Here is a 26,548-nt window from a genome sequence, read left to right as displayed (position 1 = left end):
AATGAGTAGAACAGAGGTACAAGATAAATATTTCGTAATGACTGATAAGAACAAATGTAAACAGAGCGCGGACCCTCCGGAGGCAATACAGGTGTATCACTGCGACGTGTAGATACATTTTACACGAGAAAGGCAACGAGGCAGGTTTAATAAGAGGAAACGGATTCACCTTATCTGTTTCAGAACCTGTCTTTGTTTATGTTTGCTAAGCATTAGATTTTTATTCCTGTATTAATGTAATTGTATTTTAAATAGCGAAATTTATTGCTGTAAGAATGAACTATAAATCAGCCTTGGCGGTTAAAGGAAATACAGAAATATCTCGCGATAAGAATAGAGAAAACACAGTGAAGTAAACTACAATGAAATCCATGTTTCGTGTACTGTTCTTAATTTATTGACGAATGCATTTTGTTGATTACGCGGTTACGTATTAATCAAAACTTCGCAACAGAACGGCATAACTGTTAGAAATTTCCGTTCGTCTGATTTGAAATGTTTGACTTAATACAACTCTTCGGAAAGAAAATCACCATTATTCGAATAAAGGTAGTGTTGGTGAAATTTTTTTCATGAAAATTGCAAATTGCAACGAAAGTCGATATTATTCTAAATAAATCTAAAAGAAAACGATCCCCCGAAATTTCATTTGCGCATATGTCGAAGAGAGCGAAATCTGGATCTTTCCTTGTAAAACTATCGTAAACTGCAGATAATGAACTGAAACGAGGTCGAAATAATTTAATCCTCCACTTGTGAAATATAATCGATTTATGAAACATCAGGCAATAACTCTGCGAATTCCTAGGTTACTTTGAACTTGCACTCCACTTGTCTCAAAGTTTAAAAGCTGCTATAAGCGACGAACCAGAGATTGCTTTAAACCTAGACGGACAATGTGTGTTTCCTCATCACTCCCACGCGATTTGTCTTAGCTGTCGATTATGTACAAGCGCATTTATTTCCTGTGTCTAACACAGTAATTTATAGTAAAGTTTCCTGTATACTATACGCCTCCTAGTGACGTCATTTGCGCGTTGCCTAATGAATGTGTGACTTCATAAACGGCAACTGAGTGATAGATAACCCTCATGTGTTGCATTTTTTTTAATTAGAATATCGGCATCACTTATTTCAATGTATTGTATAAAATGTCGACTTCAAATGCGGATGAAATTTTTTATTCGATAACATAGACAAAAGATGACAATTTTTTCGAATATATGCCACGTTTGATTTTTTTTTTTATGGAATTTTCGCTTCTCGGATGGACTTTTACGAATTCGAATGCTTCAGATTTAAATTTTACAATATATACGCGTGAATCACTTTGCATGATATTAAAGAAGATATCCCATACAATAGTATCTCGTTTGATACTATAGTTATACAGTAAATATCATCCGAGATATCCGTCATGTGGACACGCATTGTGAGTGCACGAACCCGATTAGAGTTAGCGGAATCTCGTTACACGAGAAAATCAATTGCCAGATGAAATCCGTTGATCTCTGGGTTTGTCGAGATAAACGTAACTCATCACCAAAGTGAGAATATTTCAACCAGCCTAACGAGTACGAGAAAACTCCCAGGCAGATTTCAAACGACGGTGAAAACCGCACGACGCATGTTTGACCACAAACACACGCCGTGCTATCAGCGGAAGAATGACAGTGCGATGACGCAAAATTATGGGAAAAATTGTGTTCCGCGTCACTCCAATTTTTTTTTTTTTTTTTTCATTTTTTTTTCATTTTATCCACCATCAGGTATAGCCTTTACAGGCCATGTCCCATACGTCTCTCCAATCCCCGGTGAATGATCGCGCAGCCATGTGACTTGACCGATTGAAAGTCGTCTCGCAAGGGCGCAGGCGCGTCGAAAAGCCACCACGTGCCGAACCGACGAGTTCCCTCGACTCTCTCGGCTCTTCGGCAGCCAGTCAGCATCGCTTTGGAGAAGGCAAAGTGCCGCAGTTTGCCACACGGTCGGTTACTCGACAGGTCTGCGTCTCGCAGCGAGAGGAGGAGGACGCGACGAGACGAGGATTCGATTGGATTCGATCCTCCGAATGCTTGGATTGACGGGCCCGAGTCAACGCGAGAAAGAGCTGAGCCATCGGCGTTCGAGGCACGCAGGAGCGTAACGCATCGAGAACGTAAGAATAGAAAGAATCATGCGGCGTTCCATGTTCGGGTCGTGATATTGCGTGATTATACTCGTGTAAAATGGAAGCGCATTGCTTTGCTTCGAGACTGTTGTGAAGACTGCGTCGAACACGCGTCGCCTCGCCATTTCCGAGCGCTTGCAAAGTCGCCTTGCGTCCCTTCCGCGTTCCGACGTTATAGATACTCGGTCAATTTCCCGCAGTGCAGTGGTTACGCCACTGTAACGATCGCCTCGGTCAACCGAGAAGGGTTTTCGCCACGGATTGATCCTTTACAAACGGCGCGCTGGCTGGCGGATTCGAATTGCGTAACAAGTGAAGAGGTGTTATGCACCGCGCGAGTTACTCGAACCCGTAAAATGGATACGGGAATAATCAAGTGATGTTTAATTGACAAGAAGCGGGTGAAAATATTTTGTAAAAACTTACACAGCGCGCGTAAAGTATAACTTTGAAACCGCGCTCTTCGCGTATATCGAGACACTTGTGTAAGCATAAATATTTTGCTTATGCACGGAGACCGATGGAGTGCGATTTCGCGCTTAGGCATTCGGATTATTGTCTGAAAACGCTGTAGTTACATGGATGACCTTCGAAGATGGTGTTAGAAATGATTTTAGTAACGGCTTCGTATTTCCGGCATGTAGGTAATGGTTCGCATCACACGCTCTTTTAACGGAATCACATGCTGCCGAGTATTGCTGTATATGTATATACATACCTATATCGTGCTAAATTATCGTTCGACCCGGTACGTCGATCGCCATGGCAACCGGAACGGGCGTCACTCTCGCAGCTGTTTATCGTCACGCATTCCCCCGTTATTGTCATGTTGATACGATTTTAATTGAGAAACTGTACAACCGCCGAAGGACGGCGATACAAGTGCCGTCCTTCTCTGTATGATTGCAAACCGAAGCTGCAGTGACACAATATTTCCGTTTAGAATCGCGATGAGTTGTGTATTCATACATGTACGTGTGATTCTTCGTGCATTTCTCAATGTCACGCGACGATAAGCAGAGGTCGTATATACAGTGCGACAACTAATGGATGATTATTGAAGAACGAAATCAAATGTCGCCACTTAACGATTATTGACTACTGCTCCGTCGATTTGTTTACTTCGAAGTAGTCAACTTGATACTGTAACATTATGACCAGCTAATCGTGCAGTGTTTTCGCTTGCAATCGCTTATCGTCAGACTCTGGGGTATTGGAATGATTTTTTTGCTCCACGTATTTCAACTCCGTATCCAGCAGTGGTAATAATCTGTAATGATTTTAATGCAGATAAACGATACGCAGAAGAGAGCGGTCTGAAGTGATTTGCGATCAGCTGTTGCGATGGTTCAATGAAATGCTATTCAAGTTCGAATGTAACATATTTATATCTCGCCGTCATACGATCTTGAACCTGCACTCAATGTTGCTCTACCAGGTATAGCGTTTTTTAATACCAACTATAAAATTTCATGCCTACCTGTACTCTGGTAGCTACGGTAGAGAAATGCTACAAGGTCAGCATAAAATTTATACTTCGATACTAACAATAAGCAACGCTCGTTGGATGCACACACACGTGAAATGGTCTAGAAGATTCAACCTAAGGTTACGTAACTACGTTGTTGCTGGTTCTCGAATCGTAAGAGTTTGTAAGGCGGGACCATCGTGTCACTTATTAATAGAAAAGATGTATTTTTTCAACCTTCCCAGAAATTAAACCTCCGGGGAGGGGGTCGAGGGTCAACACCAGTCACTCGTAGGACGTAAATTCGTTCAATCAACACTCGTATATTTATATTTACTTTGAAATATTTGCCCTACGCACGAAGGTCCAGGACACCACGTCTACAACGTAGAAAACTATTTTTAACCATCGCGACATTTCCTGCATGTTATGCACATCCTTTGGTTCAGAGCGTAGAGACGTGCTGTTACGCGGCTTACTTATTCGTGTAGATCTCTCCGTTATTCCATAGTTTTCGCTCGTGATTATTGGTTTGGTTAAGTCATCGTTTTACCGAATTTACGGACTAGATTAAGATTTTTATTTCAGTTACATACGCGGTCAAATCTACAATTCAATTCGAATTCCATCTCGTCAGTGTTACGTTTATAATGGTATTGTTATGTATTCCCTTTTTACCAAACACCTATAACGTTTTTTATACGGCAGTACATTTAAACTGTTAACCTGAATTCTTAGCTTGCAGAATCGAGTTAAAAAAAATATTCGGCAGGCCATTCATTTCCAAATTAGCACAGTTGGCGGGCTTTTCTACTATGCTTATTGTTAGACTTTAGGTGGCGACTGTGTCGTCGTTATATTGAATGACGGTTACATAAAATAAAAATTTCCAAAAAGAAGTGTACCGGAAAATAAAATGACACAGGTTTTTTTTAATCCAGAATACGAACGGTGCACAATCAGTGAAGATAACTGTAAAGAAAGTCTGCTACGGGTTTAATATTAATTTTTTATTAAGGTTTAATGGGATAATATCTGTTCAAATGGTCTTGTAGAGTAATTGAAAAGATGTCCAGTCAACAATAAAGTAAATTCGTCTTAATGCTCTCAACATTATACTCTTTCATTATATCTAACAGATGCGCGCCGGTCGCACTTGCTTAACGTTCGTTTACGTTGGTTCACCCTTGATCTGTGCATGCGGGCTGCCTCGATCATCAGCTGTCTGATCTCTCTTTGCTGGTGAGATTGTAAGTCATTCCGAGCAATTCCTTTCGCTTGTAAGTCAATGCTGTTGACACAAATTCTTCAACTTATCGAGCCCGAAGCTGAAGAACTTTTTTATCCATGATACTTACAAGTGCTGATGGTGACGTCAGTACGGTACAGTGTCTTCAATTGTAGCATTTTCACTTTTGTTTCACGCAATTTCGCAACAATAAGATAATTTCGAGGCTGTTATTATAATTAATCTAGATTTAACATTTGCTGACATTTATTACACTTAAAAAAGTTATCCCAAATATGAAGAAGCATATTAATCTCAATGGGCGGTTCGTGCAGACTGACGATGTGTATGAAGAACAAGATTTGAAACAATCCAAGTCTCTCTAAGGCTAGTATCGATTTTCGGTATTTACTGTTAATGCTATCGGATAAATAAAATTTTATGAAACTTTTACTTCATACCATCCAACGGACAAATCTGATTTTCAAATTATTGAAATCTTGTGTTAGTATTCTCTTACGAACGATCGAAGTCGAACATCCATTATCCGCGTGCAGATAATGCAGTTCAACAGTGATCTCATAGTCAGGCATCTAGACTAGAATAACAAAATGTTAACATTGAAAAACGCAACGCTTATATTGTTAGAGATAGAGTCAGTAGCGATTGGTTATAAAGCAACAACGTGTTCGAGGAAAAATGACAGGAAAATCGATCCATGAAGGTTGTAACTCCTTATTCCTTACGACAACGCTGTTGTTCGCAAGAGTGACGAATATTTGTGGAACTGCGCCGTAGTGCAGAACTCATAATACACAAGGTACAAACGCACGTCACGCACGTGATATAAACGAATTCTACAAAAGCCGGGAGTCTCTCGTGTTCAGAATTCGTGTGGTTGATTAGAATTGCAAATTTACCTCACGATTCAAGTAGTCAATCGTACTTTGAGCTCCAGCGATTTTTCGGCGTCCACAGTCCTCCATGTATATAGATACTCTACAATAATTTAAACTCTTAGTTTATAAACAAAAATAAAAGAAATGATGTTACTGAAAAAAAATCGATCAGGCATAGTGACGAAGCGAAACTCTAGTACCTCGACTGTATATAATAGTATACATATATTATGTGCGAACCTAAACTGTATGCCTAGCCTCACCTTTCGCTTACCAGCATGTAGGAACACCACATTCATCCACGCGATGAGGTCGTTGTGCTAAATTCGCCGAAAGTCATATTAGTACCTTATGAATCTCTGCCACCGACACGATTGGTTATCAGCGATATTTACCGCCACGAAACAATACAATCGAGGCGTTGTTGGCGATATTAAACACTAGGGAAATAAAATAATTCCTGCACGCTAAGGTTATATATCGACTCATTTATTTTGCAGATGTGAATTTTTCTGCTAAACAACTTCCTATAAGCGTATTGGCAGTTCCAAGAAACCTTAGATCAGGAACTTGCTGTTGATTCATTTCAAACGAATAAGGGATAATTAAATAGAATTTATGACAACTGTTGCGTTCACATCATGTCTTGGGTTTCAGTCGCATTTATCATCACGCTAATGAATTCGTTACGATTTTTTCCTGTTACAGGACGTGACTGTGCTAGATGAAAGGCATTTGGTAATTATCCAACTTCATGTGCCATGGACAAGTCGGAGAAACAACAAGCGCAACGGAATCCGCGCGAAACAGCAAATCCGTTCTCGGTCGTCACATTCGGGTAAGTTCGATTCACGTTTGTACAATTATAAAAAAAACAGGTGACATTGGCTATCACCGTCATTGGTTAACAAAGAATTGGAACACAATTCTACACATGACTATTTAACTATTTTTTAATTTGTGTGATCGACACAATTATGTTTTGTATTTATCAGAATGCTTGCTACAAGTGATATCCGTACTTCCATATTCATTAGCACTGCAAATATACCGTAAATAATATACAACAACTGATACTGCATTGATATTATACGGCGGACTTCGACTGTAATTAATATTCGATATTTCGTTGCTATGAAATGCACGTACGGATGGTTCATCGTAACGCCAACTCATCTTTTTACAATTTAAACGTCAGTATAATCATGACAATCACAAGCTTGACAGCATTAAATTTCATACAGTATACGATTGTAGTAATGCGAGCAGTTTGTAAGCATCTCGCAAACGAATGAAGTGAAAAAATAACGGGTAGTAAAAATGACCAAAAATAATCGATTTTTGTTTTTCACTCTCAAGAACGACGCGATACAATATCAATTTATGTGATTAAAAAGTATCAATTATTATCATTGTCTTACTTACCTAATACCTCTTTGATATAACAAGTGAAAGATAACTGAATATTTTTACCTGAAATTGAATAATATTTTTAATGAAATTATAACTTACGAAAAAACTTTTCTGCGATTAATGCTACATACTGACGAAATTTTCATGTCAATTGCACCGTTTCAAAAATATACTAAATAATCGATTAATTTTTACCGATTCAACCGACTCGTGTTTGATTATTTTTCTGGACTCGGTTAATCGATACATCGTTTATTTTTAGCTTAGTAGCCATCGCAGTGGGTATGCAATATTATAATTTCAAGCTAAAACTTACGGAACAGTCTATATCTAACTGTAATTTATCATTGAACACCGTGTGTAGCACGTATATTTATACACGTCCGCGCCTCTCGAAGGTACTTGAAAAAATGAGATATCAATTCGCACGTCTGTCCTGCCATTGGCAATTGGTGATTGATAATAAGATCGTGAAATTAAGTTTATCAAAATGACGGTATGAGAGAACATAAATATCTCTAGCTCTCTACGCCTCGGTCCATTTCTATAATACTTTAACTCTACTGTATATCAGATACTTCATCGACGAATGATTCTTATGTAGATGGGTTCTGAGGACGTTCGCTTTGGGATACCAACGAGAGCTTGAAGTGACAGACCTCTATGCACCCCTTAATGAACACAAGAGCAACGTCCTCGGGGATCGAATATCAAGGATCTGGGAGAAGGAACAAGAAAGATGCCGTCGAGCAAAGAAGGGAACTCAGCCCAGTCTGCTCAGAGTACTTGTAAGGTGCTTTGGCCCCCGGATTATGATGTTGGGGATCATAATAGCAGCCTTGGAGTTTCTCGTAAGGTGAGACTAGCTCTCATTGCAGAGACATGAAACGGTCCGAAGGTCACTAATTAGATGCCAAAAAAAAAAAAAAAAAAAAAAAAAAACGAATGGTAAAACATGAAAAACATTTTAACGAACATTCGTTGTGTCTTGGACACCGTCAAACACCGACAGGATAACGCAGCCGTTGATGTTAGCCGGGTTGCTTCGATATTACCGCACTGACAATGTCGATGGGTCCAAAATGACAAAGGACAAAGCATACTTGTGGGCCGGTGGAATAATTTTATGCTCTACCCTCAACTTCCTAGTGATTCACCCCTGTATGTTGGGAATAATGCACACGGGAATGAAAATAAGGGTCGCCTGCTGCTCGCTCATCTACAGGAAGGTCTTAAAACTCTCGAAATCCGCTTTGGCTGAGACGACTGTTGGGCAGGTAAGTTTCTCAGACTACATCAAATCTCACATGAGTGCACGTGAGACTGACCATTATCAAAGACTACGGTATTCATCCGTGAATAAAATTATTTCAGGTTGTTAATCTGCTTAGCAATGATGTTAACAGATTTGATTTGGCAGTTTATTTTATCCACTACATTTGGCTGGGGCCCTTAGAGTCTGTGGTAATAACTTACCTGATTTACATCGAAGTTGGGTGGTCCGCGGTCATTGGAATGCTGACATTGCTATTCTTCATTCCGTTGCAAGGTGATTGTTGAACCGCCCGAGTCTATAGAAATGCACATAAAAGAAATTTTTATCGGCCAGTCCATCAATTATTAACAAATGAACGAGACGTCAAAAAATTTATTTTTATAAAATTTTTACCTCTTGTAGTGTGTTCTAAGATTGATAAAGTTCATCAAATTTCAAACTTCTCGGACTTTTACCGTTCGCGACAAATGTCATATGAAACTTTATTATTTCGACCTAATTGAGTTGTAAACACGAATTGTTTTCGTATCGTTACCGGCGTAAAAAAATTATGAAAAAATATTTATCTTATGTGAAAAAATCTCATGTTTTCGAATGTGTTATCGGTTTCTAGGTAACTTTCCAAAATCAATCTCAAAAAGACATTTTTCGAGAAAACGAAATTGCTTTTTTTTCATGCGGTCCCAAAGTTTATCTTACTTTTAAGTTTTTTTTATGTGAAAACTGAGATTTTTTTACTAAGGAACTCAAATTATCAAAGTGGGATGGCGATAGGATCTCACGTGAAATACGATATCAATTGACAAAGGTCTGTTAATAATACTCTCTTTTTGGAATTCAACAGAATATTTATATTTCTGGTTTTTAACACTTACTCTAACAGCGTACAATTCAAAAATTTCTCTTACTGAAAAAATCTCAGCGTTCACATGAAAAAATCAAAAGTAAGGTAAGCTTTGGGACCGCATGAAAAAAGCAGTTTTTTGCCGAAAAACGTTTGATTGATTTTAAAAAGTTACCCAGAAATTTCGAATTTGGAAAGGTGAGAAAACAATTAGCGTGTAAACGTCAATTAGGTCGAAGTGATGAAGTTTGATGTAAACTTGAAAAATTTGGTAAACTTTTGAATTATAGTACAAACTAGAAGAAGTAAAAGTTTGAGACAAATAGATTTTTTGACGTTCCGTTAAGTTGTTGATAATAATTGGTGGACTAACCCTTACATTTTTTTAATCATCAGGGTATCTTGGAAAAAAGTCCTCCATATTCAGACTGAGAATCGCTCTTCGAACGGATGAAAGAATTCGCCTGATGAATGAAATCATAAATGGTATTCAAGTAATAAAGATGTATACGTGGGAAAAGCCATTTTCTTATCTCGTAGAGATCGCAAGACGGTAAGGGTAATTCATTGTTGTGAAAAGAATCATTGAGCGAGATAAATTGCAGCGAAGTAAATCTATGTATATCACGGAATCATACATAATGATTTTTAACTTTCAGGAAAGAGGTTAACGCCATAAAGAAAAATTCAATCGTCTTAGGAATATCATCATCGTTTGACATGTATACACCGAGACTCTGCGTCTTCGTCACGATACTGGCTTACGTTCTTATGGGTTACAAAATTACCACGGAACAAGTATTCATGATGACAGCCTTTTACAACGTCCTTCGCACAGCAATGACAATTGCCTTCCCAATCAGTAAGAGCAGAAACCATTCCAAACGTCCTTGTATCCTTTTAATCGGTGACTCAATTGTACTTTTTTCATTTTTTTAGGTATGACCCAAATTGCCGAAGCGTTGGTGTCCGTCAGGCGTTTGCAAAAATTCATGCTACACGAGGAGAGAGAAAAACCAGCAATTAAAGCTAATGGACAAGCCAATTCAGAGAAAATCAGCAACAGCCAGTACTCCGTTATGTTGAAAAATGCTACGGCAAAATGGGTGCCAGATAACAAAGAGGACACCCTTTCACAGTTGAACATCGAGATAAAACCTGGTCAACTTGTGGCAGTTATCGGTCACGTGGGATCCGGAAAAACAAGTCTTCATCACCTAATATTACGTGAACTTCCCATCGTTAGTGGCAGTATTGAAGTGAACGGTAAAGTCGCTTACGCGAGTCAAGAACCGTGGCTTTTCGCCTCTTCTATTAGACAAAACATCCTTTTTGGTCGACCTATGGATAAGGCGCGCTACGAGAGTGTCGTCAGTGTTTGTCAATTAAAGAGGGATTTCACCCTATTTCCCTATGGCGATAAAACGATTGTTGGCGAACGGGGAATCAGTTTGAGCGGAGGACAGCGTGCGAGAATAAATTTAGCGAGGGCCGTTTACTCGGAGGCGGATATTTACCTCTTCGACGATCCTCTGTCGGCGGTAGACGCTCACGTGGGAAGACACTTGTTCGACGAATGCATCAAGGGTTACCTCCAGGGTAAAACCAGGATAGTCGCGACACACCAGCACCAGTATCTTAAGTATGTCGATCGGATAATCGTGATGAACAATGGCGAAGTGGAAGCTGAGGGTACTTTCGAAGAACTTGAAACTGCTGGACTCGATTTTGTCAAGCTCCTGCAGGAGCAAGCTAACGTGCCAGACGATAACGAAAGCACGCGGAAAAGCTTGAGTCGAAAATCTTCAATTCAGAGCATGAGATCCGAAGAGATAAACGACGTGGATCCCGTCGAGGAAGCGGAACTGAGATCAACTGGTCGAATATCGGCCAAAATCTATCTGTCCTACTTCAAAGCAGCTGGCAGCGTTTGTTTCGTCGTCTGTATGTTCTTGGTGTGCATCCTAAACCAAGTTTTCGCTAGTGGCGGCGACTACTTCATCACATACTGGGTAAACACGGAGGAGACCTCAGTAAACATAATCAACGACACATTGGTATTTAATTGGACGGCGCCATTGACCAGAGACATGTGTATTTACACATACAGCGGAATTACGGTTGCCACCGTCATCTTCACTTTCCTGCGGACGTATATGTTTGTCAGCGTTTGCATGCGGGCGTCGAAAACCTTGCACGGCAACATGTTCAGATGCATAACTAGGACCACAATGCGTTTCTTTAATACGAATACATCCGGACGTATTTTGAACAGGTACGAAATATACGTTACCAGTTTGTTACACTCAGTGATCAATAATGACAACCAATCTTAGGGTGATAACCGGTGTCTTTGTATACATTCTACGTCAGGTTCTCGAAAGACATGGGTGCCATTGATGAGCTTCTGCCGATGAGTATGTCTGACGTTGTGCAGATTGGTCTTTCGCTACTTGGTGTGATTGTGCTAGTTACAATGATCAGACCTTTGCTCCTGATACCGACCGTGATTATCCTCATCCTGCTGTATCTTATGCGAGTTATCTACATCAGTACCAGCCGTAGTGTCAAACGATTAGAAGGAATAAGTAAGCATAACTTTTGTTCTTATTTCGTCTAGCATACAAAATTCAAAATTAATACGAATAGAAGTACTTTTCATTTCCGACTTAACTGTAATATCCATACTATTGACCTGAAAAACGGGATAACACTAGCATACGATTCCCTCTTATACTTTTTGCCGAAATTGCGAGAGAAAAGTTCTTATTTCCCGCTATTGGGATAACCACTTTTTTAGTCAATAGAGAGCAACAGTCATGTCGGGACTAAGATCCTGTATACAATACGAGAATAAAACCAATTATTCTCTTATTACATAATGTACAATTTCCCAACATCTGCAAGGAAAGTTCGATTTTTGAAACCCGTGGAGTGTGCGTAAAGTATCCCATTTCTGGACGGTGGGGAAAAACGATGTTGGTGCATGCGCAGAGCTGAAATAATAAATTTTACACACTAGGGCTTTCTTTAGCGTATGTGCATTTCAGAATAACTCAATCTTACACTGTGTGTCATTCAGCATTACTCAACAGTTACTTAACCTCGATTTCACGCACTGTAAGTCGCACTTTCGTTGCATCTCAAATCAAACTTTCCTTTACAGGTGTAGGAAAAAATAGCCTGCGTCACACATGCGGATGCGCAATATCTGACTCGTGTGATTATAGTTTATAGCTCTCGCCTTGGCAGCATACAGTGCAAAACTTCACACGCATCGGAAATAGCCTACTTTCCGCACTTTTAATACAATATTACCTATATTGTTTCAGTCATAATATAGTTAATGCCGAAAACAAGTTGACTCTCAACGTTGTCTTTCAACGTTTCAACTTTCAATCATCTTGGTTCTTACCCATCAGGAATATAATTAGAAAAAAAAAAAAAGAAAGCAGAAAGATAAGACCGCTTTGGATTAATACAAGCCAATGCCTAGACGAATTGGAGCTCACGAAATGTAGCAGTGACATTTCAATTTTTCATAATCTGCATTGTGTTTCCTCAGCTCGTTCTCCGGTATTCGGACATCTAAGTGCAACTTTGAACGGATTGACTACGATTCGAGCATTCGACGCCGAAGCGAATCTCGCGAAAGAATTTGATAACCACCAAGACTTACACTCTTCAGCCTGGTACATATTCATATCGTGTTCGCGAACGTTTGGATATTACCTGGACTTCACTTGCGTGATCTACACTGGTCTCGTGACATTTAGTTTCCTTGTTCTGAGCCAAGAGACTTTCGGAGGAAACGTGGGTCTGGCAATTACTCAGTGCATCGGACTGACCGGGATGCTCCAATGGGGCGTCCGGCAGACTGCGGAAATGGAGAACCATATGACATCCGTCGAGAGGGTTCTTGAGTACAGCAATCTTGAACAGGAACCGCCGCTTGAGAGTAAACCGGAACATAAACCGCCACAAGAATGGCCAACAGAAGGTAGAATACAATTCTGGAACATGTTTCTGAGGTACGATAGATCCGAACCCCCGGTTCTGAAGAACCTCAACTTCGTAATCATGCCAAGGGAGAAAATTGGCATCGTCGGACGAACCGGTGCCGGAAAGTCTTCGTTGATATCTGCATTGTTCCGACTTGCGTACATTGACGGTGAAATATACATTGACGACGTACCATCGAGTAGCTTGGGGGTGCATGATCTGCGGTCCAAGGTCAGCATAATTCCGCAGGAACCGGTTCTGTTCTCTGGACGTCTGCGTGAAAATCTTGATCCGTTTGACGAGTATTCGGACGATGTGCTTTGGCAAGCGCTGGAGGAAGTGGAGCTTAAGGAAGCCGTAAACGAGTTGGCGGGTGGCTTAAATTCCAAAATGTCCGAGGGTGGCACTAACTTCAGTGTCGGGCAACGACAATTGGTCTGTCTTGCTCGTGCCATTGTTAGAAACAATCAAATATTGGTGCTTGATGAAGCTACAGCCAATGTAGACCCTCATACTGATGTCTTGATTCAAAAAACTATTAGAAAGAAGTTTGCTGGCTGCACCGTTCTCACCATAGCGCACCGACTCAACACCGTTATGGACAGCAGCAAAGTGCTTGTTATGGATGCCGGTACCATGGTGGTGAGTTACATTTGCATTCAAACATTTTCTTTAATATGTCGGTTTGGCCCGTCGCGTTTTATCCGCGAAGAACAAACATCGTCGTGAAACAAAATTCCGAGTGCTTTCACTGAATTTTATAGCACAATTCATTCTAATGCAGAGCGGCATTAGTGTTGGGAATTTATACCTCGATAACCAATCATTTTATTTAATTGAGGTTCATTTTATTCAAAACTATGTAGATCAAGCTTCATTTATATATCTTTCATTAGTATCAGTAGGAAACTTGTTTGAACAGGCATTTTCAAATTTAACTATCTCTGCATGTAGGGCAGTCTGAATTAGGATTATTTGCATAGATAGACGTGGAAATAAATCAGTAATTCTAAATTGTATTTTTTAGTCAACGCTGATGCATATACTCAGGCAGGTATGATTTCGCTAGGCTTTGATCATGGTTATAAATTTTAACATTTTTTTAGCGAAATCATTATGTTGCCTCTCCCTGAATAATCGACACACAAAACAATTCATACCGTTTTTGTATCATTGATTTTATTGAATTTTTTTCGCAAAAACTTGCGAATTTTTCTTTTCTGGTTTAATGAAAAATTTTTACATCCACTTAAAGTAAATGAGGTCAATAAATTTCAATGGCATCCATTTGTGTTTTCCACAGACGTAAACTCCTACATACACATACATGTAGGTATATTATACATATAAATGTATATATAGATCAGTGAATTCGAATTGTAGCAAAGAATATTGACTGTATAAGCATACTGTCTCCAGATTTGAAGTAACTCGGTTAAGCTGTTTTTGCCATATCGCGGACACAGCCAAACATCACGTCACCCAAGGAAACGGTTGACGTGATTGTTAATAACAATGCGTAATATTAATTAGTCCCGATTTGGAAAAAAATTAAATGAAGCTCCATCTTTTACAAAGTTTTGAATTAATTGAACCCCGATCGAACTGAATAATTTGTTTTCGGGCTATAAATTCTCAAACTTCACCCATTTCTACAGTCGTCTACTCGTTTACACCCCTTTGGGCAATATGTCCCTGGCGGTTGGCTACTACGGACTGAATCTGCGTTACCAACGTAATCAACTCTGCCGAAAAACTAGCAATTTATGAATTATTGTCCACATGTGAACACCTGAAATAACAACGATTATACGATTGTGCTTCCAGGAGTTTGATCATCCTCATTTATTGCTTCAAAATCGACAAGGGTACTTGTACGACATGGTGCAGCAGACCGGACATTCAATGGCGGATAATCTCACAAAAATAGCAGAAAAGGTAAAGTGTTATTTTTGCACATGTTATAACTGTGGGTTTTCCATCCTATATCTATCCTCCATTTTCTCTAGCAGACAACACGAATACTATTAGCTTGGTAAAAGCTAGAGAACGTAATGAAAATCAGGATAAATGTGAATAAGATTAACGGTGTTGTTTCAGAATTACACTAGCCAAACATCAACTTGAAGAAATACATGAAGGAAACTAGGATTCTAAACTTGCCAAGAACGTACGAGTATGAATCATCAATCATCCATTAACAAGTCTGCACATAATACGTTAATCAAAATCTCTTTCACGAAGCCTTCCATCTCTCATTCTTAACATGTCGTACATTATATTTAAAAGTAATTCATGCGAAAATCAAATATTTTTATATAGTCTTTTTTAATGTGTCTTAAAACATAGTTATTATCTACCATTTTCAAACTTTGTATACTTTTCCATTAATTTTTAAGGACCTTATAGGTGCGAATACTGATATCGAATCAGAGCGGACCATAGCTGACCTTAATCTTATAGGTACTTATTATACTGGCAAGTTTTATTCACAGCCAGAACAAGTTTATAAGCTTTATATAAGTATACAACATACAAGCTCAGTATATGGGCTTACACTAGGTTTCAATTACTAGATTTAATAGAATAATAATCAATATTGCAGTATTCGTTTGTTGTGGCAAATCGCATATAAAAACGATCTCAGTAATCAATGTGCCTAAAACAATTAAGATAGAAAGATGTTGTTGTTATTATTATTATTATTATTATTATTATTATTATTATTCAATATTATTACTATGATTATATTGATTAAAGAACAATTATTATACGTTATTATAGGATATTTATTTAAAAAAAAAAAGTTTTCCAAATAGCTGTATAAGAATATCACATTACTTGAAACTCTCCTAGCTTAAACTATCGATATAAAATGGAGGAAGAACAGAAACTCCGACTGTACGCATTAAGTGATGGACACGGGAATGTATTTTTAATTTCCTTTTTCCAATTAAATGGCAATGTAATTTATAAAAATTTCTGTAGATATAAGATAGGCACAAGAATACACGTTGCGATTGCATCGCGACTACCGGAGCCTTACCAAATTATGCATCATGAGCCTATTGTAGTAGTTTCGCGCATAGTGTGCCAGACTATGAAACGAGACCACTTGAATTCAAATCCAACGTTCGTCGTTGAGGACATAAACTGCCACTCGTAAAGAAATTTTAAAACGTGTTACGTCGTTTGAGCGCCAAATCGGGAAGTGAGATTTCAACTCTTTCTGTTGAACATTGGATACCTAATCCCATAAGCCATAAACAGAATGCAGAAGCTGTAACAAAGTGGGACTACAATCTCTGCAATCTGGTTACGCCATCTAAGAATTCAATGTACACAAAATTCATAGGCATAACTCCCTACTGAAAGTCAAAGAAAGTTTAGCCTTAAGATAGCGATTGTGACATTTTAGTCAATTCATTGCATCCCTCTCCCATTCCGCACAAGCTATCCGCTTATGGGGCATACCCGAAAAGGTATGGTGGGACTGGTAGTGATCATTATTATGAGTGTTAATTATTCGTGGATTGACAAATCGCAAAATTGATTATAAAGTTCATAAAAACTATCCTCACAAAGGATATCCCTGGTTAAGAGGGGCCAAATGCCTCTGTTTCGTGATTTTCAAACGATCCGTTCAGAAATGTTTCTTAGGTCAGGAGAACATGTGCCCGGCAGTTCATAGCTTAATAACCCTGTCCACCATCTGCGGGGGGTGAAAAATGGCGTATTATGCATTCGAGTTGTTATCGACTCGAAATAGAACGATTTTTCATTTATGTAAATTTTTTTTGGAACCTTGGGATTGGCTCCTCCTACTTAAATTGATTCACGTATGAGGTCTTTTGGTAATGGTTACCCATAATTTTTTTCATAAGGATCCGTCAATCGAGTTTTGAGAAAAAAAATCGAGTGCATAAAATGTCATTTTTAACCCCCGGAGAGGGTGGACAGGGTTATTGAGCTACGAATAGCTGGGCACATGTTCTTCTGACCTAAGAAATGTTTTTACACGGATAGTTTGAAAATCACGAGACAAAGGCATTTGGCCTCTCTTAACCAGGATACCCAATGCAACCGAATGTTATCCAAACAAATAAGCTCCTCAATTGTTGCTTGATAAGAGCTTTGTAATATTAAATAAGACGAACTGAAGCCAATTTAATGGGAACTTGGTTGCACGTGTGTGAGGGTAGTTCACCCCCTATGTGACATTATTTCGAAAAACGCAAAAACGTATATCTCCTACTTTTCCTGCTCTTTCAAATGCCATTGAGCGCATTCAAATAGGAGCAATAGTTTTTCAGTTATACCTAATTCAATTGTGATTTTCAACCCCTATAATTTTTCAGAATTTAACCCCAGTGTAATCGAACAAAATGGATTTTCAATGATTCGCCATGAAAATTATCCTCCAATTGGTTTCATTCAGATATCTCAACTGGTAGCCTGCGAAACAGCGAAACTACCGCTGGAGTGCTCAACTTTGAAGGTTGATTTCACATCTTCAAACCGTTTTTCTACCGATAAAAAAAATACTCTTCGCTTAGATTTCGATCTAGAATAACATATCTCAAGATGAACGAAATCGGGGGGTACACCTCGGGGCCTTTCCTTGTAAGTCTATTGTTTTTCGTCCCCACTACTCTACTTTTCACTCGAGTGATAACCTTAAATCTGGGTCTATTGTACTTTATACGGATAATATACAGATTATACACATACATATACAGGGTGTAACAAAATTGCCAATTACGGGAAATAGTTTTAAGTTCGTGTCAATGAGGAAAACCCGGAGAATGCAATAAAAAGTTTGTGGAAGGTCCGTTTTCGCAAAAAACGGAGTAACATTCGAGCCGAGAACCCGGTCATGTCGCACGAACTTCGAAGGGCGAGTTGCGCGCGCAAGATTCGAGAAACAGTGGATCAGGCGGTTGCCAGCGCCCGCGCTGCGCATGCGCGGCGGCGAGTGAGTGCGCAGCGCCAGGCTAGTTGGACGGGCGAAAATCGAGCGGAGAGGCAGTCCGCGACTAAATTCGGAGAGAGCGAGACAAAGAGAAAACGAGTCCTTCGATACAGAGACAAGGCTTTCCTTCAAATTGGTTACAGTGTTTGAAACATCGACGATGATAATGGTTGACGCTAATTAAAATACTTACCATTTAATCAGCTTTGAACATTTATTTGTCAAGTAACACAGCATAGCTGAAGCTCAGGTCAATCGTTCTCCATTTTGACGTGAAAATTTATCTCTCACGGTTTTTTACAAACATAATCAATTCGATTTTTAGATAGTTATATGAGCAAACTTCAGACGACCAGATCCTTCCAGTCGCGTATTTAATATCAAAGGAAATTAATTGCTAGATTTAATCGTAAAACAAGTGATGAATTTGGCTAACCTTAATGGAGGATGAGTTTTGAGCCTGTACAATATTAATAAATACAATTTATTAAATTTTTCTCCCGCCTTAGTACTCAAATAACTCAAAACCTACGTCACTGATATTACCGACAATTTCGTAGGTTTTAAGTTAAAAAAAAAGCTACGTCGATGCGACCAAAATCATCAAAACCTGTTGATTCAGTCTCCAGAAGTCATTTTATCTTTTCCTTTTTTTCGATGATAATAATAGAACAACTCGTAAACTACTTAACCCATCATATTCAAAATCTAATCAGTTCTAAAATAAGAAACGACCCGTCGATTTTTTTGCTATAAAGAAATACTTTAATCTCAGTGAAAGACACAAAATTATGGGGGGGGGGGGGGGGGGATAATTTTTAAATAAATTTTTAAATATAAGGCTTATAGCGGAAATTTATTTTATCTTTACATATATCTGGTATTTACTTTATTATTTATAATGTTACAGACCTATATTATAATACTGTACAAACTATATTATTCAGTTAACGTACAGAGCTTCAACGATAAGTGACAGAGAGGGTAAGAGAGAGAGTGCATAATTCAGTAGTAGTTTAATTCTAGTGATGCATTTTTCCTTTTTTCCCTGATCGATGATTAACGAGCCGACTGATTGTAAGCAATATTATTTCTACATTGAAAGCTATCACTTATGACTTTTCCAAATTTACATAAATTAATTTTTCTTTTTTTTTCGATACACACTTTACTCAAAATCTATTCGATATATATTTGAAGTATATTGTGAAAATATTGCCTAATCACAATATGTTCCTGCAACCTCGCCAGAACCTCGGTCTGCGGGGTGGGGGTCAAAATCCCGAGAGATCAAAAATTTGACTGATCGAAATACCGAAATTTTCGAGATACGAATTTTAAAACAACGAATGATCAGCGATCTGAAGTTAGGATTTACGATAAATCACTCCGTAAAATAACTGTTCCCCAAAGTTTATTTAACCGAACGCTCTCTTATCCAAAAAAGTATTTTCAGAACAGTCGGCATTCCGAATAACCAAAGCATAGAATGTGGAGATAGGGGAAAATGCAAGTCCCAAAATAAAAAAATTGAAAGTGGCTAATACTTCAAACAGCTGCAAAACCGAAAAAATTACTTTTCAAACGGTCAAGTTCAGAAAAGGCAAAATGACGTAGATTTTTGACAATGGCACGAGTCTGATATGTGAAAGTTGACTTTTTGACTGTCCGATATTTTCGAAATTCAATATTTTGCCATTCGTAATCTTAGCCATTCTCAAAAAAAAAAATTAAAAAAAAAATAATAATGTAGATATAGATTTATTTCTACATTTTTACGTTCTCAATCGTCTTTCTACGTTTTTAATTGTCGGTAATTTGATTTTCGGGATTTCGTCCCGTCGACTTTTTGGTATTTCGTATTTTTGTACCCCACCCCGGTTTGAGATTTCTAAGGGGACGTAACAATCTCAACATTGCCACAATATTGCTGCAACATAATTGCAGTATTGTTGATTTTACAGAAAAATGTTTCTGCATTCCTGACGGAATATTTGTCGTAAAACAATTTACTAAGAGAAAGTCAGCCTGCAGGGTTGAACATTTGTTTCTCCATGTCTTCCGAGAGATTTTTTTGTGGAATCGTAAAATTCTTCATATTTTTTTCTGGGAGATCGATCAGATGTTTTGGTAAATATATTCCAAGGATTCCACCACCTGACAAACATTGTTAATAATTAATATTTGAAAAATTGTATAAATTACTGTTTATAAGTAATTATTATTCAATTAATTTGGATATTGTTTTTGTGGGTCAGCTAAAACAAGCTCCTCTACAAAGTGAGACCGTTTGTTTGTACACGTATGAATACTATACGTAAGTGAATTTCTGGCAAAATGATACTCACATGTAACGAGACTTCCTATCAGAAAAATAGGAACTTCACAGCTAGTCTTAAATAGCAAGCCGAACAACAAATTGCTGATAATTGCGCCAAATCGTCCGGCTAATGTTGCAGCGCACATAGCCATTGAACTGCAGAAAAAATGTACATACCATGTCCAAAAAGATCTTTACTTGTACATTTACATGTAGAACTCGATAATCGAACACTTACTTTACATTCGTTGGAAAGACGTCAACTATGACGCTACAAATGACAACATTTGCCGTTGATATCAGAGAAGAAAATAAACAGGCAACAATCAGATTCTGTGTTGAAGATCGAAGAAAGTAGATCAGGAATCCAGCTATTCCAGAAATCACTCCCGTGGCAACTAAAACCAGGAGTTAAGATGGGTTTACTATCAAAAGTACATGCTTTTTTCTGGCTGATCACTCGCTCTTCGAGAAGAGAAAAAAAAAATTATATGACGATAATATGTATTATTGCATTATTGCATTATAGGTGGATAGTAATAGCTATTTATGTGGCATGCCCGTAAACCGCCTGTTTTTTTTTTGGCAAGGATAAAGATTTCAGAACGAGCTGAAGGCGAGCCGGAAGCGAGTACTGAAATTATCCGAGCCAAAAAACGGTTTACGGGCATGCCACGTGCAATATTTTTTCGGTATGAGCATTGAAAAGCAAAACGAAGAGTGAGGTTATGTCGCGATCTGTTCGACGAAGCTACTTTATTCGGCAGTTTGGGATGCGCACTTCGAACTGCGCATCAAAACTGCGGAATAAAGACTTTATTCCCCAACTTTGTTCGCTGCCGTATAAAGCGTCACTTTACGGAACGAAAACTGCCACAAAAAGTGGACTTTTCAATGCCCATGCCGTAAAAAATAGATTTTCATTACCCGGCATCACTCTGCGCTCCAAACGTCCAGCTAAGAGAATAGAAGCGAAATTTCCAAGTAGACAGCTAAGTCCCATTATAATCGTGTTAATGAAAACTTTATTATCGACGAAACTGTCGCATTCTGCAAACGTATCATCATCGGATATTGTTGTCAAATTCGAGGCAATGGAAATAATTTTAGACGTGAAGTTTGAACCCATGTGAACGTGTCCCAAATTTTCTTCTCGGAGATATGCCAGCTCGCATACCGTTATGGTTTGGTTAGGATGCGACTTGTAGTAAGCTTCGAATCGATTAAATAATTCCGGAAACCACAAACCCAGCCCGAGGCCTCTGTAAAGTTAGTTTCTGCTATTATCTTTGTCATAAAGGTACCAGGAGTTTTCGGAAAAATCTCACGCTCAACGTCAGCAGATAGATAATCAAAGTTACAAGTTAGGTCTGTACAGTTGGCTGCAGAATGTAACGTCAGTTAGAATAAATTCTTCTTTGAAATCATTGGATTTACTACTAATTATTGGAGAATTAACCGAATGGACACTGGGGTGGTCCTTACAAAGTTCGTTTTTGAATTGCGACTGTCCTACCCCCCAAATCTTCTCCAAATAATGCAAAAATAATCCCCTACTTTTCTGAAAATCTGAAAAAATGAGGTCACTATTTTTGTATTATTTTGAGCCGATTTAAGGGGTAAGACAGTTGAAATTCAAAAATGACCTTTTTAACGACCACCCTAATGGACACAATGTACTTCCATTTTCGAACAGATACCCTATCCGACGAACCCCTAGCATTCCAATCAAATATCTTCAGAAATGGGAATGTGAACCTCAATCCTAATGTAGTTTCAGTTGCCTATTTGCTACCACCCAGCAACGAGATTCGCCGAAAACTCCTAACATAGGTATACATATATTGTTGACTTGCACTTAAATAAGGCCTTTATGGAAGAAAGAAAATGAAAACTGCATTACTGCAAGTGGTAATTCTAACCATTTTTATATTTTGTATTTTTTTGCAATGCGTGTTTACATGATGAATAAAATTTTTCTTCAAATGGAGTAAATTTAACTTCATAATTATTGAATGGCCCGATTCACTTGATATCAATTTGTCTCAAATATTTGGGCGAGTGAGTCAATAATACTCATTACAAAAACCGAAATATATGCCATCTGAATGGAACGTTGGAAATGTAAATACTAGGACGTCCTAATACTTGAACACCCGTGTAGACTAATTGTAAGTCATTTTTAATAATAACTGCGCAAAAACCGGGGCGAATAAATCCTGATGCGGATATTGTCATGTCAAATAATATGTTTGTGTTCAAAGTGATGGTGAGGAGAATCGAAATGAGGCAAAAACTTACCCTTTAGATTTTCATGATTTTGATATGCAGTTTGGTATAGAATTTTTTTTTCGTATAGATAATAAGTTTTTTACCTACCCGAACATATTCGTGAACATGATAAACGCAATCAAAGCTGTGTACTTCAGTAACGGAGGAGCAAACACGTAATGCAGCTGCTCCAACATTTTGCTTGCAGTCGCTTTTATAGAATTACATTCATCATTAGATTTATGATGATCGTAAGTAAGTACTGCAACCTTAAAAATGAAAACCGACTATTAATAACTGATAAAACTTAATACAGGTTAGATGATATTTTACCACGCTTCGATTTTCGACTAAATTTCAGTAAATCTAATAATAAAATATTCAATAACTGGACGCAAATTTTTAAACTTGATCAATTATAGCAAAGAAAGCAAAAAGCTAAAATAGTGCCAATTTTTTCGGATAACAAATAATTCTGACAGTCACGGGTTGAAGACTACAAATATAGGTATACAAAGTTTATGATAATACTAACCGGATATTGATGTGCTTGCATTCGAGTATTTGAAACGAAAACCTCCCGCAAGATCTGCAAAGCTTTTTTGTGCTTCCCTTGGGAAATTAAGAACTTTGGACTTTCGGGATACTTTGATATGAGAAATGCGGAGACCAAACTGGGAATGGCGAAAATCCCAACAAATAATCGCCACGAGTTAAACACGAATCCGTACACGATAACGTTAAATTCAAGGGGAATAATAATCCACGCCAAACCTGTAATATAATATTCAATTTAAAAAAAAATATTCACTATGTCCAGAAATAATAGAATAATTTTGATATTTTTTATTTTTATACTCACCAGGTAAAAGTATACTTGAAATAGTCCAGAACATACCGAGGTAACAAATAGCCGTAGCTCTCGTTTTTTCAGGATGAAATTCTCCAAGGAATGAAACTGTTACTGTTGAAGGTCCCCCGATCCTATATTGTTATTTCATGTATACGATCGTGTTAGTATATGTTATTAAAATTATAATGATTTTTTTTTTTAAGTAACTCTGCAAAAGAGCAAACCATGTATAATTAATACAAATTTTAATTTTAAATGATCGTATAAAGATTCACGTATTTATTAAAACTTTCTTTAGGTGCTGAGCAAAATTTGCGGCATCTGTATGCGACAGTTCAAATAAAAATGAACAAGGTTCTGTAAATCTCTTGTAATTACATTATCGGTTGCAATTTTTTTTTTCCTGTTCGTGACGAAAAATAACTAGTCATAATTTTTTAGATAGCAAAAATAAAAAAAAAATAACAAATGGTATCCAGTAACTTGAAAAAGTTTATACGTTTCTACATTACGTTACAGTCTGCAAATTTTTTTTTCAAAAAGTCACGATTTTTGCATTATTCTAGTTCAAAACAACTAAGCAAAAGTTACCAAAGTATGATTCAACATAATTTTATCTTCAGATGAAGAGAAGAAAATTTTTTTTTTTCGTGGTGACCAACTTTGTCTTCGAATGTAAAGCTTGATATCTCGAGTTACGACAGTTCAAAATATTTGATCCGAAAAACTGGCAGGGTAGAATTTTCAGATATTTACTTTCGATTGGATTGTCCTATGACATTTCTAGAGCAGAGTACTTCATATAGTAAAACGATAAGTATAAATTGCTTACATACACGAATCCATTGATAAACCGAAGTATAAAGAGTATAGAAAAATTTTGGGATAAGCTGGAGAATAACGTGACGATGCCGTCGATCAAGAGGCACCATATCATGATATGCCTCCGACCGGTTGCATCCGCGAGGACGCCCCATAACATCGCACTTAATGTACCCCCTGAAAATTAAAGTGAAACGTAAAGTGAAAATTCGACCATAAATCTCTGTTGAATCGGTACAAGTATGTATGTCTGATTTTTGTAATTGAATGAAAGTACACAAAAGATTTCTCGATGAAGTATAAGGATTACCAAAAAATTTATATTTATTAGAAAAAAAGTACGAGTTCTTTGTACGACGTTAATAGCTCAAGAGTAGATATATAAATGGAAGAAAAAAAATTGCTTCTTGCAATAAATGACGTTTACTTGACTTCTCTGATTTTTTTCATTGGATTAATCATTTTTTGGATTCAAATAAAACGTACAAAATTTAATGAATTTAATAAGATCAATGCAATAATTGTTTGTTTCAATTATTCTTTTCTGACAAAAGGTAATTATTAACTAAGGATCATTTAAATAGTTAAGGCGTTTTGAATTTCTAGAATTTCCCAAGTTGCGTATATAGCCAAACCTAACTTGGACAATTACTCCGAGTTCATGTGTTTTAAATATTATAATATATACTTCGATAAAAAAATATATTGCTTAATCATCACTAACCAATTGGAATTGCAGCGTTGAGTAATCCCATTTCAGTAGGTGTTAGATTAAGATCACACTGCGCAGCTGGTAATATATACGCGCTTAAACTATTTTGAAAACCAGTTGCTATCGAAATTAGCCCACATACAAGCATAAGTGACAGGTGATATCGACCATGGCCTAAAATTACATAGGATAATTGACTTCATTGCGAATTATTAATTATATATAAATATTTTCAGCTACCTTGTGTACATGCAAGTTATAATAGAAATTTTGCTACCTGCCAAATGCATAGCCCGTTCAAAGCTAGCCGATTCATCCGAACCAGACTTTTCAATGGTCTCTGAAAAGACAACAGCAGATTTGTTTCACATCATGGGTACAAGTTTACCAGTAATTAAGGATCGATGTATCACCCGGATCGCCTGAATCCAAAAACTAGGAAAAGTAATAACAACGTTTAAAAAAAGTCTCTAGCAATGTCATAATTTCGCCAACGATAGTGAACACGAATGAAACAACATCCCTATTTTGTAATAGATACGAAATAGGTAGATGCAAAATTCAAATTACTCAAGCCAAGATTTCAACAATTTGAGGAAAGGTTGCATAATTAGAAATGTTCAAAATGATTAGATTGTAGTATTATTGAACCAATTCTAATCGGTCGGGGATTATTTTCTTCTCTATAGAGATTTCCCGAGAATGCCTGAAAAAATGTATCAAAAATTCATCTTCGGAGTGAATGAAAAAAGATTTTTGTAAGTATTGTACAACAGATGTTTGTCAGCAGTTACATTTGCGCGTTACAACTTCACTGCGTGTAAAAACTCATGAATATTTTTCATGAAGATAAAAATTTATGGGCATCTAGTCAGCGGGATAAAGGAGTTGAAAATATTTTTCTCATATCGATGAAAACTTACAGGTTTAACGTTATTCATGCAAATGACCTCACTGGAAATTTTTTTAGGCAGTTTATCCTTTCTTCCTAACTTCAGATTCTGACGGTCCGGCCGATTCCTCTTTAGTTTCCAGAAGATCATAATGTTGCATTATTTGATTATGAATGTCACAAGAATTATGAGGAATCGGTGAAAATAGTCATTTTTACGTTGTCACAAAAATTTATTCTATCGTGCCTTAATTAACTACCAACAATTAATTTACGCATACGGCACGATACTGCACTCACGTAATTGCTGTTCTTCTTCCTGCAGCTTTTTCATTATTCTGAAGCTCTTTTGTTATTTATGGAGCAAAGCACGCACTCTTTCCGGCAGCTACTTTATTAATTAATG

General features: G+C 37.6%; 2 protein-coding genes across 3 annotated transcripts; one reads left to right on the top strand and one right to left on the bottom strand.

Annotated features, from left to right (window-relative positions):
• Positions 1-1,945: 1,945 nt before the first annotated feature.
• On the top strand, positions 1,946-16,073 carry LOC124406947 (probable multidrug resistance-associated protein lethal(2)03659). 2 transcript variants are annotated; one of them, XM_046882676.1, is made up of 12 exons: positions 1,946-2,154; positions 6,474-6,603; positions 7,783-8,034; positions 8,191-8,455; positions 8,553-8,727; positions 9,695-9,851; positions 9,958-10,160; positions 10,238-11,573; positions 11,672-11,886; positions 12,864-13,942; positions 15,128-15,238; positions 15,401-16,073. In XM_046882676.1, exons 2-12 carry the CDS (start codon positions 6,527-6,529, stop codon positions 15,425-15,427), a joined length of 3,897 nt encoding a protein of 1,298 aa, XP_046738632.1. In that variant the 5' UTR covers positions 1,946-2,154; positions 6,474-6,526; the 3' UTR covers positions 15,428-16,073. The 2 variants fall into 2 exon arrangements, with proteins under 2 accessions (XP_046738632.1, XP_046738633.1); XM_046882677.1 differs by having other exon boundaries at positions 1,946-2,158.
• Positions 16,074-20,057: 3,984 nt separating this feature from the next.
• On the bottom strand, positions 20,058-26,548 carry LOC124406953 (synaptic vesicle glycoprotein 2C-like). The gene is made up of 11 exons (XM_046882694.1): positions 26,443-26,548; positions 25,528-25,590; positions 25,263-25,424; positions 24,553-24,715; positions 23,726-23,847; positions 23,399-23,637; positions 22,972-23,132; positions 21,520-21,854; positions 20,831-20,990; positions 20,621-20,748; positions 20,058-20,429 (listed from the first exon to the last, which is right to left on the bottom strand). The coding sequence occupies exons 1-11, from the start codon at positions 26,474-26,476 to the stop codon at positions 20,296-20,298; spliced, it is 1,701 nt and encodes a 566-aa protein (XP_046738650.1). The 5' UTR covers positions 26,477-26,548; the 3' UTR covers positions 20,058-20,295.

Source organism: Diprion similis, chromosome 6, assembly GCF_021155765.1.
Source record: "Diprion similis isolate iyDipSimi1 chromosome 6, iyDipSimi1.1, whole genome shotgun sequence".
In the NCBI taxonomy this organism is placed as follows: domain Eukaryota; kingdom Metazoa; phylum Arthropoda; class Insecta; order Hymenoptera; family Diprionidae; genus Diprion; species Diprion similis.
This window is presented reverse-complemented; position numbering and strand designations above follow the sequence as displayed.